This window comes from Rhinolophus ferrumequinum, chromosome 5 (genome assembly GCF_004115265.2).
Source record: "Rhinolophus ferrumequinum isolate MPI-CBG mRhiFer1 chromosome 5, mRhiFer1_v1.p, whole genome shotgun sequence".
In the NCBI taxonomy this organism is placed as follows: Eukaryota; Metazoa; Chordata; class Mammalia; order Chiroptera; family Rhinolophidae; genus Rhinolophus; species Rhinolophus ferrumequinum.
This window is the reverse complement of record NC_046288.1, coordinates 62,186,849-62,210,869: the sequence shown is the minus strand read 5'-3', so window position 1 is coordinate 62,210,869 and position 24,021 is coordinate 62,186,849. Positions and strand designations below refer to the sequence as shown.

Genomic DNA, 24,021 nt, shown 5'->3' with positions numbered 1-24,021 from the left:
GACCAATGTAATAACCCACATTTATGGGCCTTTACCAAGATGGCTGAACATCGCTGGGAGAGGAAAACATTACAAGAACTACACATATTGGCATCACTCAACTGTTTTGGTTACTGACTGCAGCTAGCTGTGAGCGCTGCTCAGCCATCTTTCAATGGTGGCCTTTCCCCACCACACAGCATTCCAAACCTTTGACACTTTGAGCTTTCACTCCTAATCCCTCCGACAGACAACCTGGCCTACCATATCAATAAGAAAGTCAAGCCTTTAGGGTATCTCCTCTTAGCCTTGCCTCTTTCCCTCTAGGCTCCAAGGAAGAAGTGAGTATCCTCACTTCTTTCTAAAGGTTCTACCTTCACGATTGATCTGGACTTGATTTCCTCTATTTCCCCTCACTCTGTTATCTTCAACTTCTTTCAATTATCTTTTTTCTCCTCAGCATGTAACGTAGTTCACTCTCACTCCCTGAAAAAGCATCTTATAGTCCTGTATCTTTCTACATTACGACTACTCCCTTCTTCGCCCCATGCCATCCAAGTCCCATTCTCCTTTTCATGTGTTCCATTCACTCCTCAACCCAGGGCACCCCAACACCCACCTCCGTGGTTCTGTAACTTTCCTTCACTTCTTACTGTTAACCTCCTTGTTACTAACACCAATGTGCACTTTTCCATCCTCTCCTGTTCTCTGAGGAATTGACACCGTGTGGTGGCATACTCCCTCATTTCTAACTCCCTCCTCCCTTGCTTTTTGATAACAATGCCTGGTTTCCCTCCTCCTTCTCTGAACATACTCCTCAGTCTCCCTCAAGAGCTCACCTACTAAGAGCAGCTATGTTGGGCATGGCAGTGACCAGGAGACTCACAGGATCTGTATAGGAAAAGGCAAGAAAGACATCACAACCATTCATTAAAGAAAACGATTTAAGTTGTGCTAAGAAGGCAAGGTGAAAGGTGAGATGGGTGTGGAATAACCAAGGTCTAAGCTGGCTGGAGCTGGTGTGAGAAGGCAAAAGAGATAGCCTATGACCAGGGGGAAACATAAATTTAAAAGAATTTAAAAGTTTAAAGATTTGAAAGAAAGCTAGTGTGGCCACGAGGGAAAAGGAGAGATGATGCACGAGAGGGTGGTATAGAAAAGACTTGGTTTTTTATTTTAGGAGATTCTTACTAGTTTTAAGTGAGTTATTTCTGTCGATTCTCATTAGTCACTGTAGTTATATTCCCTAGAGTCACTTCAAACAATGAGTTAGTGGATAGTGAACCATCACTCCCTGGAGAAATCCATGCTCGTATGTGGTTAGGTTCCTGGGAGCCTCTGGTCACCACATGGTCATCAATCAAGCAATACCTAACTTTGTGTTATGTGGGTTGCTGTTTAAAGGTACTTTATTTAATATACACAGGATGCCCAAAAATGTATACACATTTTAAGCAAGGAAAAAAAACTGTATTAAAATTGTAATACAATGAATGATGCTAGCATTCATTTGATTAATTCCATCTTTGAGTGAATGTCACACTACACATTGCTACCGTAATTCAATTCAACTTCAAAAAGTAATACATAGCTAACATCTCTTAACGTGTGTACATTTTTTGGCACCCCCGGTATATACATATATATTATGTATGTAAATATAAATATAGTGTTAATCCATCAGTACTGATCTCAGGGCTAAGAGCACCACAGCTCATTCAGGAAGGAATTTTCTCTGTAAAGCATATCGTAGTCTTCTTGCCCTTCAGGACACTAGACAGCACTTCAGCACCATGCTTAGGGGCCATTTAAACAGCAAAATTACCAATAAGAAACACAAAAATGTAGCACTAAGTAGACTGAAAAGGCCACTTGCTTACAATATGAGAGCTGAAGAGAAGACAGAGTGTTGCTTTGTTTGAGCTTAGCTGGAAACGTGTGCACTAGACGACTCAAATTTTTTTGCTGCTTTGTACATATCCACGAATGACCTCAAAAGCACCCCACGTATTGGTTTTAGGGTTACAAATAAATTTTAGCAAGTAAGTGAATCTACAAATACAGAATCCACAAATAAAGAGGATCGGTTGTGTACCTCAAGCATGTAGATTGACACTTGGTATCTAGGAAGCTCTATGTAAGTTTGATATTTTTATCATCTTCTTCATTGTTACCTGCTTTTAAATATCCTGAGGGCGTTGGACACCTTTGTGAAGTTTTAGGCAGGGGGAGTGATGTGATTCAAATTGTGTCCTAAAAAAGAGCATGTGTCTCCTATGTGGAAAATGGATTAGGAGACAGGAGCGATACAGGTGACAGGAGGTTATTGCAGTCATCCAGGTAAGAAGAGGTGATGATGTTTTTATTTAGAGCAGGGTGGTGGCAGTGTACATGAAAAGGGTGGCTTTAAGAGAGCCGGTCTAAGAAGTAGCACCCCTGCATTCCTGAGGGGGCATTGCACGCCCCCCGGAACGTGCCCGGGAACTCTACCAGCGTATGATCTGCTCACTTTTGCCCACAAAGCCTTTTCCGATCTTCCCAAGTTTATGCAAGTGCTTCTCACCTTATGTGACATATTATATGACATTTCAATCTAGTACTTATAACACGGTAGTAGTCATTCATTCGTATACCTGTCTGTCTTGCTGGACTGTAAACTCTTTCCAGATCCCTGGAATCAAGTTCGGTACTTGGCACATAATCGATGCTCAGGAATATTTGTTGCGTGAATGGGTGATGACCCTTTTAACAGACAACAGAGCTCTTCTTCCTCTTTCTGTCCTCGTAACAAGCAGAGTGTCTTGCCTCCAGTGAGTACTCAGTAGTGAACCTTACTCAAGTATTTTCAAATGCAAAATGTATTTTTCCTATAATTTAAAGAAACATTGGGGTCCCAATTCTACACACATAGCATCATCTACAAAGATGGGACAATCTGCTTATTCTTGTCCTCTATTTCATTCTTCCAGCCTTGAGTCCACATTTTTAAAATAAGGTGCTTAGGTGGGATGTTCTCTAAGATTCTTTGTGGCTTGGGCACTCTAGGACTCCAGGAAATACCCAGAACTAGTTCTCCAAAGCATCTAACCCCAACTGTCCTTGCTTTTGTAGCCATCATTATTTGTCGCCTAATAAGACTGTATTGTATAAACTTCTCTCCGTATCATCTCCTCCAAAACTTCCTCATCATTTCCAGAACTTAAGTTTTTCTAAATGTTTCAGATTTCTTCCAGATTTCTCCTACCTCCTAGATGTGGGTACTTACTAAAATTAGAGACACACCCTGTGTGGGAGACATGCACCAGTTCCCATGGGGTTCCACAGAGTTTGATCAGAACATCACCCACCCATTTTTATTCAGAATGTTTAAAAGTAACTAGCACCCAGTAGTTAAAGAACATTTTCATAGACGACAACCATGAACACATATGGCAGCCAACATTTATTAAGAACCTACTACTCACCAGACACTTTGCCAGGCCCATCACATGTTTAAATCATGTGACTCTCATAGGAACCCTGCACGATTCAATGCTACTATTTTCTCCATCTAATGGTTGGCAAAACTGAGATTCAGAGAAGTTAAGCGATTTACTCAAGGTCACTCAGCTTAGAACAGGCCCATCCAGATTGTATCTCCAGAGCCCATTCCCTTAGTTACAACAGACAGCCTGTCTTCTAGGTACTGGATTCTCAAGTTCTTCTTGCTCTTCTGGACTCCCTATGTGATTTTATACATATTTTCTGACCAGTCCTTCTGGTCACATGGACGTAAAAGTAAAATCGGTCAGGCACTAACGCCAAGGGTGTCTCTGATGTTTCTAAGCAGATACCCTACAAAAGATTGGTGACACCGAGCTTCCTATGTAACTTGAACCAAAGTCAAGTAGATTACCCCAACAAGGTGAGTCAAGATCAGATTTGTCAGATGCTACTGTTACCATGTCGTCAAGAGGCTGATAGAAGGAGCCCACTAAATCCCACATGAAAAAGACACAGAGGCACGTGTTAAGTGAAAACACATCATCTTCATTGCAGATGTTTAAAATCTGCGTCTCAGATAAACTGTGCTTGTGTTACCTGAGAATTTCCCCCAAGTGGACTTGTTCATATTACCAGAAATCGAAACCTGTCCAGAAGGTCCTGTCTGCCCCCAACTTCAGTTGGGTCTGATTTTGGGGACTGCAGTGATTAGCCGTAAACAGTAACGCTTGGTTTGGTCTTGAATGGCATGGTCTGTTCATTAGCGAGCAAGATTCGACCCAAGGAGCAGAATTTGGGGAAAATGTCTAATTCCGTATCATTGATGAACATCTGTCATTTTAAATGAGATGATGTGTACGATTAATTCATCTCTCTGGTCTCAGCCACTTTCTCTTCTGGGCTGTGTGGGATAATGGGCATGACTTTCTCAACACACACTTCAAAAGCAGAGTGATAAGCACATGGTGGGATCTGGATTACCTAGTCCAAGAGTTTTAGATGTTTGTCTTAAGCTGTTGAACTGCAGCCTCACGGAGGCATTGAGGGGCATATTAAAAACCAGGTTCCTGCCACTGTATTGATCACAGGGATGAGGTAATACGGCCTGGCGCCTATACAAATAATAGGGTGTACCTTCTGTATGTGAGCTGACGTAGAGAACGTCTAAACTTATTTATTAGCCACCATACCTCACACCCATTTAAGATGTTGAATAGTTTCAAGAGATGACTCAAAATAGTGTGAAGGTCCTTGTGTTGCTTATGCTTTCTCCAGTGACAGTTTTAGAATATCTATATAGGAGGCGTTTAGGAGCTTGGAAGGGAATCTAAGAGACTTGTCCAGTAGTTACAGTGTGAAACAAACAGACTGATTTGAGGTAGGAAAGAGAAGAAAACTTGACGGAGATGATGGAAGGGCTAAAGTCCCTTCCCCAACCACAGTTGACATCCTCCTGTGATCTGTCCTATGTCAGGCATGCAGCAAGCAGTAATACGTACAGTGGACAATACCAATTTTTTGCAGAGTCCAATAGTGTTGTTGCGTCTTATTTGGTAACATAGCCAGAAATCCTTGGCCAGGATATTATTTGTCTTTGGCAAGGTCTAGCCAGGAAGGGGAACCTCTCCTTTCAAACAGAGGTAAGTTGTATAGTCATGGGATTATGCAGGTATTGGAAGAGCTGGGAAATCAAATGAGATGATGAGGTAACACAGAGATGATCAAAGCAGGAAGACCTTACCACCCTAGGGTGCGACACAGAACCAGACACTGGAGCAATAGCTGAAACCAAGGTCAGGCACCTTGGTTTTCGCTGGCACCGTGGAGGGTGGAGCTGTTGGGCACCTGGCTGTGGAGGAGATACAGCCATTGCCGAGATGGACAGGATACTGTCCAAAGCAGAGAGAGCAAAAGGGAAAACTACCCTGGCGTCTCCTGTCGTTCCCATCTAGTCTTCTACCAGCACCTTCCATTGGTAGGACCTACCAGCATCCAGAGGGCAATGGTTCCTCAGCTTTATGGTACCCTGAGAAACCAAACAAGCAAGGGAAGCAGGAAGGCAGTGGACCAGTGCAATTCTTAGGTTTTTTCCCAACTGTTCCCCAATTATTAAGTATTTGGCTTCAAATTAATCCCGTATTATTGGACGCTTGGTTTATTTTAACTTTTCCCTGTTACAGCCCCCACAGAGAAGATTAAAAAAACTGAACATAAATTAGAAAGTGTTTAAAAGCAAATTCTGAAAAACAGACAAAATTTTAAGAAACTTAAGAGGATTATAAAACTGTACCAGTTGGGGATGAGATTGGAAACAGTGACTATGTGTCTTAGTTTCTGACCAAAATTATGTTCTAACCAAATTATCATGTTGGCCATCTTCATTTGGGCTATACATTTTGTCACCAAAGGGGCCAGTGGTGATGATAGCTACCGTGTTTCCCTGAAAATAAGACCTACCCAGAAAAGAAGCCCCAGTTAAGATCGTCAGCGAGGCAGATGCATTTAGTACGTTATGACGATGGTCCAGAAGAAGATGACATGACTGTATTTGAATAAATGTAGATTGTTGTACATGAAAAAATAAGACATCCCCTGAAAGTATGCCCTAATGCGTCTTTTGGAGCAAAAATTAATATAAGACCCGGTCTTATTTTCGGGGAAACACAGTACCTCACTTTTTGCCAGAAGCTCCACAAGCCACAAGCATTCTTGAGGTGTTAATCCTCCCCCTTTAAGTAAACCTCACCTAGACCAACCAGCAACACAGCAAAGCAGAGAGGCCTGGACTGCCCTGATTTTCTTGCACCACGAAAGACAGCATCACCAGCACCACCTTGGAGTTTGTTAGAAATGCACATTATCAGGCCCACTCAGACCCAGGTGGATTCCTTATGGACCCCATGCCCTCTACCCCTCTATGTGTCCACCAGGATCCCCACCGCTGCTACACACACACCCCAGTTTTTATTCAATAATGAAATGCATCTCGTCTGCTCCAGACAGGAACCTACTCCCAGGAATTACAGTCCAGATAATAGTTAAATAGTTTCTCAAACTTTTTCCCTCAAACAGTTCCCACCAAGCGTACAGAAGGATCTCGGCATGCTGGTGAGGCATCTAGAGGGCTGACCACTAGCTACTCACAAACTTGACAATTTCTGTACGCCTTTTGTTTAATCTAATACATGCAAATTTTGCCTTTTCAAACACAGTATTCTGAATTTATTTTTAAAAAAATAATGGACTTCTTCCCCAAAAGTTGGCCATATGTATTTTGTGGTTTATCTACCTCCTGCTGCATGGCCAAATATCCTTATTCAGAAAATAGGGCCCCAAGACTAGCTCACGTCGTGGGCAGGCCTTGGGGTCCCGGGGAAGGAACTGGACCTTTCCATACCCACAGGTGCCTTCCACCCCCATCCTCTTCCACAGAATTATTGTCCAGATGTACAGGTGCAAGAGAGCAATCTGAACTCAGCCATTTGGGGAGTTGATGAGCAGCCATTGTGACAAAAGAGACCTCTATAGAATTGCAGGAGCCTTTGATCCCGTAGTGACGTGGCCAGACTATAGATGAAACCTCATGCCTGGCGGAGCTGAGGAGGCCCTGCCATATAGTGGTACCATGGCCACCAGGAGTTAAAGGTGACAGTAATTGTCTGAAGTATTTACCACGTCACCTAACTGACTAACTTTGCCACCTGGCAACACACCTACACTATTTGTGCTCCAATTCTCATGTTTTTCTGAGACCTTTCTCATACCACGTCACTCTTGAAATTAGATTAAATAACCACTATATACTGCCATCTGGTGGTGAAAGAATAAAACCACTCCTATGAAATTCAGTCAGAGCCCAAATCAAGAGGATCCAGTTCCCTTTCGCAAAAAAAGAAAAACTACTGGATCACAGGCTGTTTATTGTGTAATCCAGTGGACTCGGAAAACAACAGAACCTACCAATTAATAGGAAATATTATATTACAGATATAATATACATAATTATATAATATAAACACATATATAATATAATCAGGAAATATTAATAGAGACAATAGCAACAGCATTAATAATAGCTATACTGTACCACATTCTAACTTTTATGTCCATTTACTTATCTATAAAATACCGGTTTCCACCTTAAAGGGTTATTGTAAAGTTGAAATGAACGAGGACATGAAAGTTCCTGAAAAAGTACTTGATGCACAGTAAGCACTCAACTGTTACCTAGTTATTATAATTACTAATAAGTACTGGCCGTAGGCCAGACATTATAATAAATGCCTTACATACTTTTGTCTCATCTGATTTGCAAAACAATCCTGACAAACTGGAATTATTATTAGCATTTTGCAGATTAGACAACTAATGCTCTCAGAGGCTTAGAAATCTGCCTAAAGGTCAGAAAGCTAATAAGTGGTGGAGGTGGAATTGGAACCCACAACTCTAGATTTTTCATGTAACCACTCTGCTGAACTGCCAGTGTGTTACAATGAATCCTCCTGAATGTTTACATAAATTCCATCCCGCTTTGCGCACGCATGCTCGCACACACACACAACTATTAAATTTTCTCAGGGAACACTCAGGATACCATTTTGTCCCCAGAACCTAGCACAGAGCCTGATACATACCAGAGGTTCAGTGGACGTCAGTGAAGGCACAGTGTAACAATGGTGACAATTCATGAAAAAAATCTGTCTTAAGGACCACAGATTGACATCAGAAAAGAAAAAAACAAGGTATCAGATCTTGAATAGAGGAAAATATCATATGAAATGCTTATAGGATTCATCAACATGATTGTAAATGCTAGTATAAGGACCATAGGAAATAAAAATGGAATGACATTACCATTATGGTATTAAAAAAAAAGTCTTGTTTCCCCATTTGACACAGAAATCAAGAGTCCTGTACTCCTAGCAGCAGTAAGGTCATGAGACCAGGACCTGGCTTATTCCTTAGAGTTGTTGCAATGGAGATGCCATAGGAACGGTGTAGACACCTCTTGAACAGCACCAGCCTTGGAAAAGGACAGGGAGGCAGCCTTTTAAATAAATTCCATTTTTCCCGAAAGTAAGACCTAGCCAAACCATCAGCTCTAATGCATCTTTTGGAGCAAAAATTAATATAAGACCCGGTGTTAAGTTGTTATGTTATGTTATGTTATGTTATGTTATGTTATGTTATGTTGTTATGTTATGTTATACATGGTCTTATATTATAGTAAAATAAGACTGGGTCTTCTATTAATTTTTGCTCCAAAAGATGCATTAGAGCTGATGGTCCGGCTAGGTCTTATTTTCAGGGAAACACGATTTGCATGGACCCAGGGCAGCCTTTCATCAAGAAATACCAACTTCAACCCTGACATTTCACCCTCAGAAACGGATTCCTTTGGTTCCTGAAAACATAATTTTTACATCATTTCCTATTAAAATACAGATCTACCGGGAGGCCAAGAGCCACTAGCCGGTGCTCTGGGACCCACTGGAAGCCCTCCGGCCAAGTAACCTGCACCTCCCCTGGCCCATTCCAGTGGAGAGGGGGGTTCAGCAGATACACCTCCTCCTCCCTCACAGGGTCCCCCTGCCTGAATCCTCATCCCTCCCAGGGACACTGCTGTTACACTGTCTCCCCATCTCAAGACTCCAGCAGTTCCTCCTGGCAGAGAGGCCGAAGAGACTTCTACCAGACAGCTGCAGACTTGAGGGAATGAGATGGAGAACTTGGGGCCCAGAGGGAGGGAACAGTAGGAAAAGCTTCTTACATCCAGTTAGGACCATGGGTGTGTGAGTGTGGACTTCGAACCCAAACACACCTCAACAGTAGCATGATGGTGTGGTTTACAAACCGTTGAGCGGGGTTCCCCTCCTGCAAAAAGGGCATGTTGGTGCCTGGCTGGCAGTATAGGTCTCAGGATTCAATGAGGTAACAATGGAAACCAAGTTAAAGAGTTCCCCTTCTTCCCAATTCACCATTTAGATTGTTGGATGTGGGAGAGAGCTTTGATGTCATGGACTCATGTTGAGAGATGGAGGAATCAAAAGATTCAACAGCTTTCCCACGTCTCCGAGGTTGGCGAGGGAGCCGCTGCCAGGACACCTGGCACAGACTTTGCCTGGCTGAGTTCACCCAAACACCACATAACGCTGTTAGCTCGGGGCACGCAGCTCCCTCTGATGATTGGGACTGGCGTTTCGACAGTTGTTTTCCTCAACATATTCCACAAAATACAGGTTTTGTTGGTTAAGAAGTCTTTCGTGGGGGAAAAAAAAATAGGTTCTGTGGTCATATAATTTTGGGAAATCCTGGGTTAAACAAAGTGAAATAGTTCTTTCTCATAACTGTGAATGTGTTCATCTTTACTCTCCGCTGTTCCCAAACCTATGTGACCAGGGAACCCTTTGGGGGAGTGGGAGGACCTACAAACACATCTATACACAAACATCCCATCAAAGCCAGTTCTCGGCGATGCTGACATTTATATCATAGTGCATCAACTGTTGAGAACGCATAAAATAGACTGTTTGGTGGTGCTGATACAGGTCTTCAAAGAGTCTTTCAGGTTCTCCAAAGTCACTGAAGCTCAGCCTCTTTAGGAGAAAGGAAAGCACATCAGAATAATCTGTCCCAGAGAGTTTTCAAAGCCTGCCCAGAAAGGTTGTAGTGGTTCTGCCAAGGAAATAGATTGGGTAATCAAGAATTTATCTTCTTGTCCTTTTTCAGCTATACATTGAGTATTGACTGTGAAGTTGGGCAGGCAGCCTTTACTCGCTTGTATAATAAAGCAGCCGGTAGTTCCTTCAGGCCTGATAGATACCATGTTTCCCGGAAAATAAGACCAGGTCTTATATTAAGTTTTGCTCTAAAAGACGCATTAGGGCTTATATTCAGGGGATGTCCTACTGAAAAATCACGCTAGGGCTTATTTTCCGGTTAGGTCTTATTTTGGGGGAAACACGGTAGTTTCATTCATTCCTCTTGCGTCCAGGAGCTCAGTGCTCAGAAGCGACTCACTAAATATTGGTCACCTTCACCAGCTGACTAGGTTACATGAAATCCCAATGGTTTTCTGGAAACATTGTTGGCCAGTTGGTTCAAAACGGAGCTGTAATTTAAACATTTAATTTTATTCTGTCTCTCTTCCAAGCAGTCCAGCGTCTATAAATTCAAACCACTTTCCAGCAGCTGCTTTAAAAGCTCGTTGAATAGAGCCCCTGAAGCAGAATAGCTTTGACCTTGGAATTGCTTAAGGCAGGTTTTGCTGTTTCCCAAACAGGAATGGGGAAACCACGGTGCCACCCCTCTCTCTCAGTGCATGCGCTTGGCTTTTTGTTTTGGACCACAGGGTAGTGTGAGATTTGATCATGGAAAGGAAGACCCTCTGTTGGAATAATAACTTCTACAGTGTCGTACCCATCACTCATTCATTCTCACCTGTCACTCACCAGCTATCCTCCCTTTGAATAACAAGTAGGAAGTGCTCTGTGTGAGCTGGCCACTGAGCCGGGTTAGGCATTGCCTGTGAGGAGCGTGGGTTGAGTAGGATGGGCAGACAGCTGACGAACTCCGTGGCACGAGACCGGAAGTCCCTGTCTCAGATGCAGCAGCCTGAGGACAGGAACCACACATGTGCCTTGAGGGTTGTGGGCCTGGGACTGGCTATTGAGAAACGGTCTCCAGTGCATTCTCAAACGGACAGCTAAATTCAGAAAGGTCGGCGGCATTTTGATGAGCTCCTTTACACTTCTTTTTTTCTCTTTTAACTTTTTCTTTTGACGTTATTTCAGACATACAGGGAAGCTACAAGACAAGCACCAAGAATCCCCATATATCCTCTACCCAGAGTCCCCAAATGTTAACAATTACTACATTAGCTTCATTCTTCTCTTACTCTTTTTACACACACACACACACACACACACACACAATTTTTTCCCTGAATCATTTTATAAGTTTCAGATCCCCTGCTCCTTGCTCCTAGATACTTAACTCTGTATTTCCTGCAAACAAGGGCATTTTCTTATATAACCCCGGTACAATGGCTGAAATCAGGAAATGAATGTTGATTTAATTCCATTACCTAATCTACAACGGCAGTCCTTGCCCGCTGGATAGAGCCTTGTTCTACATTCCTTTGATTTCCTGGTGAATACTCAGTTTCTCTGCCTGGTTAGCAAACTCCTGGCTCGCCCCACTCTCCCGCTTCTTCCCAGCAAGGAGACTTGGCTGGTAACTGGCGGGACATTGCTAGGTCCATCTTCAAGCACGGGACTGTTTAACTTCAACACGAAACACAGGACAGAGTCAACGCCCAACACAGGAGTCCAGGAGCAGGCAGGTGCCAGTGGTGATGGATACACCACCCTAACGGTATTTGCTTTTCCTCTGTGTAAACAAGGTGATGGTGGTGAATGATTTGCCCTTTGCTTTTCTGTTCCTTTTTTACACTCCAAAGAGAAAGCAAATTTTGATTCTGCTCAGTAATAAAGGGCAACTGACAGCTGATTTCTCACCTTTAAGCTAGCTGTCGTCAATGGGGTGGAAGGAGCGGGGAGGGCAGAGGAAGTAGACAGGCTGCCCATTTTGAACTCAGTCTTCAAAAGGACATATATTTTGTTCCATTTCCATATGTCATGCTGGACAAGGGGTGTTTCCTTTTTGCATCTGGCAATGGGAGACCACCTTACGAAAAGCAAGATGTATTAGGTTGATGCAAACGTATTAATGCCGTTTAAAAGGTTAAAAATAATTGCAAAAAAATGTAATTACTTTTGCACCAGCCTAATAGATGTGGGAGTGACATATGAAAAGAGAAATAAATTGAATTTGACATTAGGAATGAATCCTGTAAGGAAGAATAATTGTAGATATGGCCAGAGAGGGGGTGGGGTGGAACTACGTTAGTCCCCACCCTTTTCTTCAGTGGTCACACGACCTTGGACGCTAGAGCAGTCTCACTGAGAGAAGGAATGTCCCTGGGGAAGGAAAACACAGGGCCAGGTGAGAGAGGGCAGAACCTCTAACCAGGAAGAGGCTGCCTCCACGGAGCGTGGGAGAGGCTCAGAGCATAGCCCTCTGGTACGCAACCAGGTCTGTAGGAAACCCATGTGGTGTGCCCTAAAGGGAGGCCGTGGGGGGCGAGAAGCCAGCGGAAACTTGATCCTGAAAAGGGAGAACCACCAAAACATCCTTTACAATTACATGGCTTTGAAGAAAAATATAGATCCTGTGGTTTACATCGGGGAAAGGGCGGGGAGCCTAAAAGCTGCAGATGGTATGTGAATTATATAAGAAACGGGGAAGTAGTGGCTCTCGAGTTGGGCTATGAAATCTCAGTGTCATTGCATCTCGGTGCATGTTGCTTGTGTGGCCACAGCCACAGCAGCAGAGGGTGGGGACAGGTTCTCCAGCTGCAGCCTGGCGCGGGTGCCCCAAAGTTGACCTTAGTCTCTGTGACGCTGGGAACACGAGGTGTCACTCACGACGTGCCTCTTTCTTTCATAAGAAAACCTTCCCTATGTGCAGCTCTTGAACTCACCATCCTAAAGTTGATCTATCTGATCCTTTCCAATGATTAATATTTCACAATTGCTTCAATTGCTTTATTTTGACCTCCAGTCTGCCTTCTCTCAAACACTTCACAGCCTTTTTTTCTTTTTCTTTGGGCCCCCTATCCTGGCTGCTTGGGGTTTTTGTTTGTTTTGCTTTGTTTTGTTTTAGCACCCAAGATAAACAAAGGTACTGCCAGCATGGAAGGGGGCAGGATTTAAGAGGGTGTGGAAGGGGGAGGGCTGGGGGTGAGGTTCATGAAGTACTTTTTATCCTATTCATCCAGCTGATATACGAATTATTAGCCGAAAATGGACACAAATGGGCATCGAAGGCTGAACACAAAATCCTGGGCTTTGCAAATGGAGTAATTTAAGAAGGAAAAGGTTGTACACACATATTACTGGCTAAACTCCAATGATTTCTCTGTGGAACTTCTACTCACTTGGGGTTTGTGTCTTTCAATTGGTGCCACAGTTTGATAGAAATATACCCTTTGGCCCTTAAGCGAGAAACAAGTATTCCTTAGTGTTCTTAATGCTCTTGTTCGTATGTCCATGTCATGGCAACTAGATTGCATCTTTCTTAGGTGTGGGGCCTCCATCATTTTTTTAAAGCACACTGCACGCTTTAATAAGTATATGCTGAGTAATAAGCATATGCTTATTATGACGATTAACTTGTATAATCCCCAGCAATGCCATGCACTAGATATGTTATCCCCATTTACAGATGAAATACTGGAGCTGAGGCCCAAAGTCACACAGCCAGTAAGAGGCAAAGCTGGGCTCTGAGCTAGATGATCCAAGCAAATCTCCCCATCTCAGATCTGTGATCATGTCTGCAAAGATATGTGTTTTTGGCATGTGAGGTAGCATTCACAAGTTTCAGAGACTAGGATGTGGATATCTTTGGGGGGGGGGGGAGGGTGGCTACCAGCCCTCCATAGGAGATTATTTGTGGATTTGATCTATCGATGTAAACCTAGTCCCCTACAACCAACCAACAAGTCTGTACTTCTTAGGCGTTTTCTCTGTGGTAAAGGCTTATGAGGTAGCATCCTGGGAAATTCATCCATGACTGAAAGAAGAAAAGAAAGAGAACAAGGGAGGCAGTGACACAGCCAGCAATGAATGACCTCTCTCTTCCAAGTGCACGCATCTTATAGAGACAGCGGGACTGGAGCTTTAGATTATGTTATTGGCTGTCTTTGTAAAAGTTGTAGATATTAGAAATGGAGACCAACTGAAAGATTCTTTCACACTCAGTTTTAGGATTTTCAGAGGAAAGACCGGAACAATGTGGTTGGTTGGTTTTTACATGAAGAGAAGATTTTATTCAGAGGGCAATTATCAGGAAAATAATGCCACCTTGGGAAAGGGCAGGGGTCAGTGGACAGGTGGGAAAGGAGAGCAACACAGACCTGGGTCCACCTGCCACCAGGAAGTCCAAAAGGGCATATGCTTGAACTGCAAGAAAATGGAATCGATGAATTATAGCCAGGATTGGCCCAGGGATAGAAAAGGCAAAGCAGGAGCAGTTTTTAGTCCAAGTAAAGCTTGTGGTGATGACTGGCCATCACCTCCTCAGGTCTGTAACGTGGAACACAGATTAGCTCCTTATCCTGATGTCCTTTAATACTGGAGTAATTAATCCCCTGGCAAGGGAGCCTCTCACTCTCACATCTCCTGCTACTGCTTGGTGGCTGCACCCTGGTTAGTTTCCTGTGTCCCCAGAGAAGGCGGTCGACTAGAAAATGCACAGATCCTTTTCAGTCCCACCGTTCTGTCCCTGGTGTTGTTCAGCCTGTATGTCCTCATTTGCAAGATGGAGATGGCATACGTAATTCTTAGGATATGGGAACGGGTCAGGCACAAAGACCCACAAGACATAAATGCTGGAGAACTATGAAACACTGATTATCAATGCCGAAAGACATTCGAGTACCTCCCTGACCCACTAACTTTGAGTACCTAGGAAAGAAAAAGCAAATTTCTATTAAAATGTCATTCACTATGTTTTCTTCTTTTTACACTTTCTTTTCCAGATGGTAACAAAAAATAATCCAGATGGGGTGCAGGTGCTGTAAAATGATACAAAGGTAAAGCTGAAAACAATACCTCAATCGGATGGAGGAATGCTTGATTACCCAGGAGTCACTGTTAAAGACCCTGCGTGGATTCAGTGCATTTACCCAGCTTGGGGCATAACCAAGCGTTGCCAGGAAATAAGAGTTTGGAACTCCTTGGATATCATTTAAGAGGACATGTGGCCTAGGTTGTAAACTGCATCTGAAATGGCATCACTGAAAACAAATCACTCCAGTCACATACCTCTATGTTTTTAACATTGTCCAGATTCTATTTCATAAAAATTTGGGTAGCAAATAGAATTCTACATAAAATAAAGAGGAAAAAAATGAACTGATGATTTTGCTTCCTTAACAAATAAAATCATCTTTATTATTGTAGTTCTATTCCCTGTCTGTATCTGTATACATATACATATATACATATACATACATACACACAAATACACATTTTACTCCACTGTAATCATAATGTAATCTTAGGCTTTATTCAAACAACATTTATTATAGGTATCTTTCATGTTAGTCCAGATTTCTCATTTCTCCTTCCAGTGACTGTATAATATTCCATTGAGGTAATAGATACCATCACAACTTAACCACTTACTTCCCTATTAATGGACATTTGTTTGATATACTATTTACTTTTTGTTTGTTTCTTTTTAAATTCTGTGAACCACTTTGTAGTTTACCTTCTTCCCGCCCTGTTTTGGAGTTCTTCTGAAGATCTATTTCCAGGGGCAGAATATTTTTACACCAACTCTATCTATTTGATTTAGACACACATATAAGCTTTAAAAAGTAGTCACAGAAATTAACAGGACGGGCAGAAAGCAGCAGATCCTATAGTAGAAAGTATTGATGAAAGGTCATGATTAATAGAGTTATTAATAAAATTAATGATTAACCTGACTGATCTTCTTTATTCTCACCCCAGCTATTTCTTCGATCCAGTTCAAGTGCCCTCCCCTGGCTACGTCAACGAAGTGAGCAGCTGCAAGTTAGACGAAGACGGCACCGTTAAATTAAAAGGCAAACAGAGCCCCGAAGTCCTGGTGCATAAAAATGCGGTGCCGAGAGAGGGTCTGAAGAGGACAGTGAGCAGAAGCAGAACAGCTGGTCCGCAGGAGCCCTGCTGGCCTCACCAAGGAGCACTCCCTCAAGGGGACACAGGAGGGGGACCCTATGCAGTGAAGACTGGCGGTACCATCAATGGCATTGGCCCCGCGGCAGCTCTGCAGCCCACTGAGGACCCTGGGTCCCACCAGGGTGGCTGGGGGTCCTGGGCCAGTACCGCGGACAGCATGCAACCGATGCAACCCTTTCTCGACGGAGGGGGCACCAGGGCACAGGCCTCTGCTCTGCCGGACTCAGAAGAGAGCCGGGTCACCCACAATGGAGACGCTCGAGCCCCTTCCGAGGCAGAATGCCCTGCCGTGGAAGTACAAGACCATGTCCTCCAGATACCAGCCCCAGATTACCCTCAACGTTGGGGCTCAGCTGGAGACAACGGGGATCACGAAGAAAAGGATTGCCTTTTCAGGAGCCGTACGGAGGAGGAGCCCCTGGAGGGAATGCGCCCCGGGGTGGGGGAGCAGGGTTGGAATATGCCCTTCTCCGTGAAGAGAAGCTGGGATTCATTAAACGAGGCCGTGGCCGCAGAGGTCCTTAGCGTCTACTTGAAAGAGGGTCCTGCCCAGGCCGCGTCTGGGGTTGATTCGAGAAATGGGTCAGAGGATGCCCACGGCTCCGCGGGAGACAGGAGTGGGGAGACAGCGGACGAGGACGCGGAGGTGGCAGAAGCCCTCGCAGCTCTCGAAGCGGCGACTGCAGGAGAAGACGTGGACGAGGTGGATTAGGGGAGAGGCTTCACGCAGGCCAGGGAGCTAGTGTCACACGGGCGTTTCCAGATGTGTTTGCTTCCTCGTGGTCGCTGAGCTGATCCCCTGCTACGCGCAGGGGTGCAGCTTTACCAGTTGTTTACAGCCAGCATCTGTTCTGATGATTGTGAGTTTGTCGAATATTGAGAGCATCCCTGTGGAGACGGGCTGTCACTCAGGACTTGAGAACAAAACCCAGAGTAGGTCATGGTGCCAGGTGGCTAGAAATTAAACAGCCTGTTGCCAACCCACAAAGCTTCCCTGCACCCCGGGAATGTCTGGTACAGGTGTTCTTGAGAATGCCCTGAAATCCCAGCGCTTAATCCCAAGAGCACAGACTCACAGAACCTTCTGTTTGACTGTCAATTCTTCATCTTGCCTTTGAGAGCCAAACGTTGTTGGACGCAAACTGGAAAAGGTAACTACCCCCACTTAAAGTGCCTATTGTGTCATCAGAGCATGGCTTACCTTCAGGGACAATCACCCAGGGAACTAATAACTAACCACTTGTTTGACAGCTTGTTAAGCTCAGCGGCTTTCAGGGTGGAGCTGCAGCCACTAGTAAACAAATGGTTAGTTATTAGCTATGGTATCAAGATACCTTGACCTTAACTTTTTTACATTATTACTTTTTAAATCTCCTTTGGGATAGGGGAGGCTGGTCAAAATAATTCTTAAAACTGCTTGTCATATTTGGGTTTGAAGTTCATGAGATTTGGAACCGCAAAGAGATATATGGAGTGTTTTATGCCATTTAATGTCTGATTCTGATTAAAATACAACAACATATACGGCTGCCTGTCATAAGTCAATGGTGGTTCTAATTTTCCCAGACTGAGTGTCAATGACCCTTGATGTTTCTTTCAATTTAAAGAGCTAGACTACTAAAACCACAGTTGAGGAGGAGACCAGGTCGGTTTGCTGAGAAGGGCTTTGGCTCTCTGTCCCTGGGGTCCAAGCTCTCAACACCATGACTACGTACATGTGCCTTAAGGATGAACAAGCCTGCTCTGGGTTTCAGCCTTCTAATTTATACAAAACAGGGACAGCCATTCTACATGGCTTGATGGAAAATATATAGGATGATCAAGACTAGAAAAAAAAAGAAACATGGAAGATGCTTTAGTACGGTGTTTCATAACAAGCTCTGAAATCGGACTGGCCTTGGTTTGATTTCTAGCTTTGCCACGTGACCTTGGCCAAGTAATTTATCCCCTCTATTTGCCTATCTGTTAAGTGAGAATAATAATAGTATGCCCTCATAAAGATGAAACAAGATTGTGCAGGTGTTTTCAGCACAATGCCTGGCACACAGCAAGCACGCAATAAAATGATAAGTCTTATTAATTAAAAACATAATCTTTAAATGAATTTTTATATCCTCACAGCTGAAAACTCTAATACTGTGAAGTATCTACACCGTCATCACTGCATTTTGGTAATCATTCAACATAAAACATGATTTCTGAGCCTTCCAGCATCTTTAAGTATGGTACCCTTGCAAATGCTTAACAGACATACGTACATTACCCTGGATTTGTTTGGTGACAAGCCGTCTCTACATACAAGGCTACTCAGAGCCCTTAAAAGATAAACTGTCGCCATTGTTAATTGCATTGTAGATACGTTTGCTATTGTATTTAGTACACCAAGTGCTTACTATTTCAGAGTGTTTCCTTCAACAGTTTCCCAGGTATATCTGCTGAGATTAGGTCCCACCTGTGATAAAAGGCTTATAAAAATAAAGATTTACCTCTTAGTAAAAAAAAGTCTGGATGTAGCATTTCAGACTGGTAGTGTGTTCCATGGTATCAGTGACACATGTTCCTTCTGTTATCTTGGCTTCCTTCTCAAGATCACTTTGTAGTCCACAATGGCTGCTGGGACTCCAGTCATTACATTTGCTTTCTATGTAGGAAAAACAATAAAGGTTCAGAATATCTCCCTCTCTATGAAGGACCTCCTGGAGGTATCATTCAACCCTTCCATTTGCACCTCATTGGTCAACATCTAGTCTCTTGGTCACATCTAGCTGCAAGGAAGGCTAAGAAAATTTATCTTTCTAGCTGTGTGTATGGCTTTCCCAAATAAATTCAGGATTCAGCTATTGAGAGGAGTAAAACAGACACTGAGTTTGGAGGTGGTCAGCTTACAGTGTTTACCACTCAGGTCCTCAAAACACAAAAGCCAGGGATAGAGTCAGTCTGTAAGAGGATGGAAGATAATATTTACATTTAGTCGAACACAGTGCGGTTTAAACTTCTGGTCCAGGGGAAGGAAGACTGGACCTCTACAGCCATCTCAACTTCCCGCTGGTATCTCAAACAGAAGAATGAGAGAAAAAAATTCAAATGAGAGGGGTAGGTGAGGTCCTAGTGCCGACAACTCTCTTTCCCTTGCACAGAAACACACTTCTGCATTTACATATGTACATTATTTTACATTTGAAGACTGCTGCAAATATTTTACCATGATTAGCAACTCCTCTAAGTTTTGAGGATTCTTTTCTGTGCAAATAATTGCTTCAAAAAGATTAACAGAAGACCAAGGATTTCAAGTTTTTTGTTTGTTTTGTTTTGTTTTGTTTTCTTCTTTTGTTTGTTTATGTCAATCCTGGCCACTTTTGTTTTCACCCCAATATCCAGACTCCTCCAAAGGATGTCAGAGGAAAGGCAAAATCTTTAGGTTGAAAAGCAACTCCAGACTTGAGCTTTATCCACCAGGCTCTCTAGCAGCTGTCTGAGCAGCCTGCTCTGTGTAGGGTCTTCTTTCTGGAGCCTGGTGTTACCTCTTACCAGAAGAGTGGTGCTGACAGTAGTGAGCCTTGGCAAACATTCCGGACAATTTGAAAGCACAGATGTGTTTTGAATGTTCACTGGCTATGATTAGCAGTGAACATTACAGGTCACAATCTTAGCTAATGGCATTATGTGGATATTTACCATGTTAAATCTTGATTTGGATTTAAGATTTCTATATTACCTATAGCTTTCTTGAGATAAAAAGTTACATTTCACTTTTTACTGGGGGAAATTGAACTATCATATAAATATGAAAGTAAAGGTTTCCCCCTTGTTTCCAAGGCAAATAGTATCAAGTCGATATAGCTGTCAAACCAGATCCCCAATAAAATGAAGAGAATTTGAGCTTTCTCACGCACACTCATTTGTCCATGATCAGTTGTTGGCCATTCACCCTTTCCCTCTTTCTGCCTCACTCTGCCTCTGACCCAAAGGGTAATCTTCTCTCCTCCTAACTCTTCCATCAGTATCTCCAAGCAGGCGAACGTAGGAAGAATGACAGAGGCACCAAATGTAAGTCTGTAAGCAAAGATTTCCTGACGTCCTTAGTTTTGTCATCTGTGTGCAGACACAGGAACGTGCCCATCTACAGTCTTGGACTTGGGCTTCATTCTTCACCAAGGGGACTCCTTTTTGCATGAGGCTTTATGATGAAAATGTGGTAGTTCTTCCTTCCTGTTTATTATTTTCCCCTCTAGATTAAACCTCATTCATTGTAAAATCTTCTATGTTGGAACTAGTGCTAATGAAATGGAGACAAACTGATATTTCTCATGGTAAATGCTTTCCCTGTTAATTTATGGAAAAAATAAGTTGCTCATTTATTTACTATGTAAGTTTCTCCAGTGCATAAGGTGTATGGACATATCTAAACGTCTGACTTGAAGTCCCCTCAGCTACTTCAAGAAACAACATTTTAGGCAAACCCATTAAATATGCTGATAACAGCTGCACATTTAAGTCTGTCACTTGGAGTAAACTATTAGCAATTTTTTTTCCAATTGAAGCGACTGATAAGTGCCTTTTGCCTGGATCTGGTGTAGCTTATGGCACAAGGTGGGAACTCAATACGTTATTTGTGGAGTGAAAGAGCGAAGCTGTCACAGTACAGTTGTGATATATTGTCATAAAGGCGTAAATGCAGAGCTGCGGGAGCACAAGTCTATATGAATTTGAGAGAAAAGAAATTACATTTATTTTTCATGGTCTTCACTCTCAGACTTCCCTGCTCCGTTAGAACAGTGAGGCTTTATGGTAGGCTGTGCACAGAAAGCAGAATCTGAACAGCCAGTGAAGGTTTGGTCTCTAATGAGACCATGTTACCTTGAGGAACTTAATCCCAAATTGAGACGATAAGCGTAAGAAAAACCAATGTTTGAGACAAGCAGTGGGAAGCTTGGCTGACCACATTTTTCAGTCAGCTTGAACTCAATCTTCAAAATCCTGGCAAAGAAAGAAAGAAATGTATTTGTGTAATAAGACTCAGATGTTGCTTTTCTCTTGACTCCCAATGGTGGGAAAAGTACCTGAGGATGACTCTGCAGTAACACCTGCAGCCATGCGTCGTGACCTCTAGGCCTTCAGAGGGCACTTCACACATGCACCTCTTTCATCCTCATAAAATTCGGGTGGCATCAGCCTGTGTCTCTTGCTGATGGTATGTCCTTGGGTTTAAGTTTCTTAGCTTTTCTGAGCCTCAGCTTTCTCATCTGTGAAATGGGGATCATTCCTACCTCACAAAGTTGAAAGCAGACATTCTTAAATTTGAGTGTGCTTTTTTATTTAAAAAAAAACAAAAAAAAACAAGCCCATCCTCTGGGCCTCACTTCTCATAGATTTGGAATCAGTAGGTCTTGGGTGGGGCGCTGGCAACTGCAGAGTTGATGTGTAATCTTCCAGGCATATTTAGAGAAACACTGTGCTCGCTTCAGCAGCACATATGCTAAAATTCAGAGAAACACTAAGACGATGGCAAGATTTGCCACATCCTTTTGATTTTGCACCAGTTAATCAGAAAAAACTTTTGTACTCTTACCCCTAGTACGTTCACAAATACATGTACTAGCCTCTTGTAATAATAATGTACTTTATAAAGCAATATTAAGATGAGATAATTAAATATTAGAGTTTTAATATTTTCTTTCTACACCCACGAGTTATGTGAAACCTACTTTGAAAACCACTGATTTAGAAGCTCAAGTGAACTATCCATAAAAGCACTTTGTAAATAGACAAAACCAGACTAATGTAAGTATGGCATACGTACGCATGTAAGCCAGACATGTAGAATATGAGCAAAAGTGAAAAAGCACATCCCTGCTCCGTTAGAACTCATCTGCTGTTCGTCCTCACTTCACCCTTTGAGCCCGATTTTCAGGAAACATGTATTTTCTGCTTTTAAACATTTTTGGAATAGTTGATCTAAAACTAGGGTAAAATATGACCGAGAGACCAAAAGGTAGGAAAAGAATTGTACTTACCTCCCTTATCAAACCTACACATTCCAAACTAATTAATATGAGACAGTTGGTGGACAGGCTGATCAGAATATTTGTTTAGTCTGGATCTTGCTATTTTAAAAGCAAAACGATAAAATTTTCTTTTGATGTCAGTTACCAACCTTAAAAACAAAACAAAACAAAATCCCACAAAAATAATTTTATTTCCAGGATGGAAACAAAAATTTCATCCTTTTCCATTCTCCAAAATAGTCCTAAAGCTATTGGGGAAAGAGAATGGGGCGTGTAAACCTTAGTTTAAAATAAGGAAGGAAGATTTCACAGGTCAATGAGGGTTTATGGTTTCTTCTTCTTAACTAACTTGCCCTCCCTGTCTTCAATGTTGATGCTTAGGAAAGAATCAAAAGTTTTCAATTACCCATTTATGAAGCCGTACAATCGTAGGCTCTAACATTTTCATGACATAAAGCTATTAGCCAGGAGACGAACCAAGAATTGTTACAGTATTTAAAATAAAAGTTTGTAGGGGAAAAAAATTCATAACAAGAAAAAACATGGCTGCAAAGACACTATTTTATCATTATTAGCCAAATTGTGCAATTATTGATATGGAAAGCTTATTCAGTAATAATTTCTGGGAGCCACCAAGTTATGGTTTTTGATAAGGCAAATGTAGCTTAACGTTTTTTAAAACTACCATTTGTTGAGCATTTAGTACAACGCCTCACCTCACTTAGGTCAACCATTACCCTGTGAGTGCTGGTATGATTATCCCATTTCACAGATGGGGGAATGGAGGCTCAAAAAAGCTACATACGTCATTCCCAGTCACACAATCAGCCAGTGGCAGAATCTCATTGAACCCAGATTCAACAACAAAGTGGTCCTTTTAAGGAAAACATAATACAGCCTCTTTGTGGAAGCAGCCACGTTGCCATTAGACAAAATGATGGGCTGAAACAAAATGTGAAACGTCTAAGGAGAGAAAGCTTTTGGTCTCCGTTATTTCATGGAACTTAGTGATCACAACAATAAAGTGAATTATGATATCTGAAAGGTGAGGGGACTTGAAAACAAAGTGGCGAAGATAGGACAATTCAATTTTGGAAACGTGAAGTTACATGTATTGTCAATTGGAGAAAAAGTTTTTGGTGTTTGTTTTTTTCCTCGGTTCTGAGGAAGATTTTAATAAAGAATTGAAAAGTTATAATTAAGGTCTTATCATTAAAATAACTGAGACTGTCTACCATCAATGATAGTTGTGTTTTTACATTGATCGTGAGACCACGAATTTCTTATCCTAAAAAAGTTGGACCCAGGGCCAATATATGCTTACCATGTGAACTGCCAGTACAACATATCCTGAGATTCCTTCCCTCAGTTTTGTCCCCTATGAAGCAGATGTGATGGCTACACCTCCCTCTGGGCTATAATGAGACTTATATAGATACAGAGTGTCAAGTGGTTAGCACATACGCAGCACAAGGGAGAGAATAAATGTTAGGTGTGATTTTATTACCCAGTAAAAATCATCTCACATTGGACCACTTTTTAGGAGTAGCACTCAACACTTTTTTTAAAAAAACTAAATTTTGATTGCTATGACCACCAAAGCTGTCTGAACAACTTCTAATAATATTAAACAATTTCTAAACTAGATGAGTCCTTTTCTACCTACATCACTAACGATCATCTCAAGGCAAAAATGCACCTTGGGGGCATTTCAATTTAGTATATTTTAAAATTCTCATTATTATTTATTTTCATTATTTGTA

General features: G+C 42.4%; 1 protein-coding gene across 2 annotated transcripts in view; it reads left to right on the top strand.

Moving 5' to 3' along the window:
- The window catches only part of C5H4orf19 (chromosome 5 C4orf19 homolog), an 81,112-nt gene extending 59,539 nt beyond the window's left edge, over nt 1–21,573 (top strand). For both annotated transcript variants that reach the window (XM_033106548.1, XM_033106549.1), the window contains exons 3-4: nt 15,065–15,118; nt 16,044–21,573. In XM_033106548.1, the coding sequence (XP_032962439.1) occupies nt 15,087–15,118; nt 16,044–16,965 (954 nt within the window). In that variant the 5' untranslated portion in view covers nt 15,065–15,086 and the 3' untranslated portion in view covers nt 16,966–21,573. The remainder of the gene's footprint in view (nt 1–15,064; nt 15,119–16,043) is intronic.
- The last annotated feature ends 2,448 nt before the right edge of the window (nt 21,574–24,021 follow it).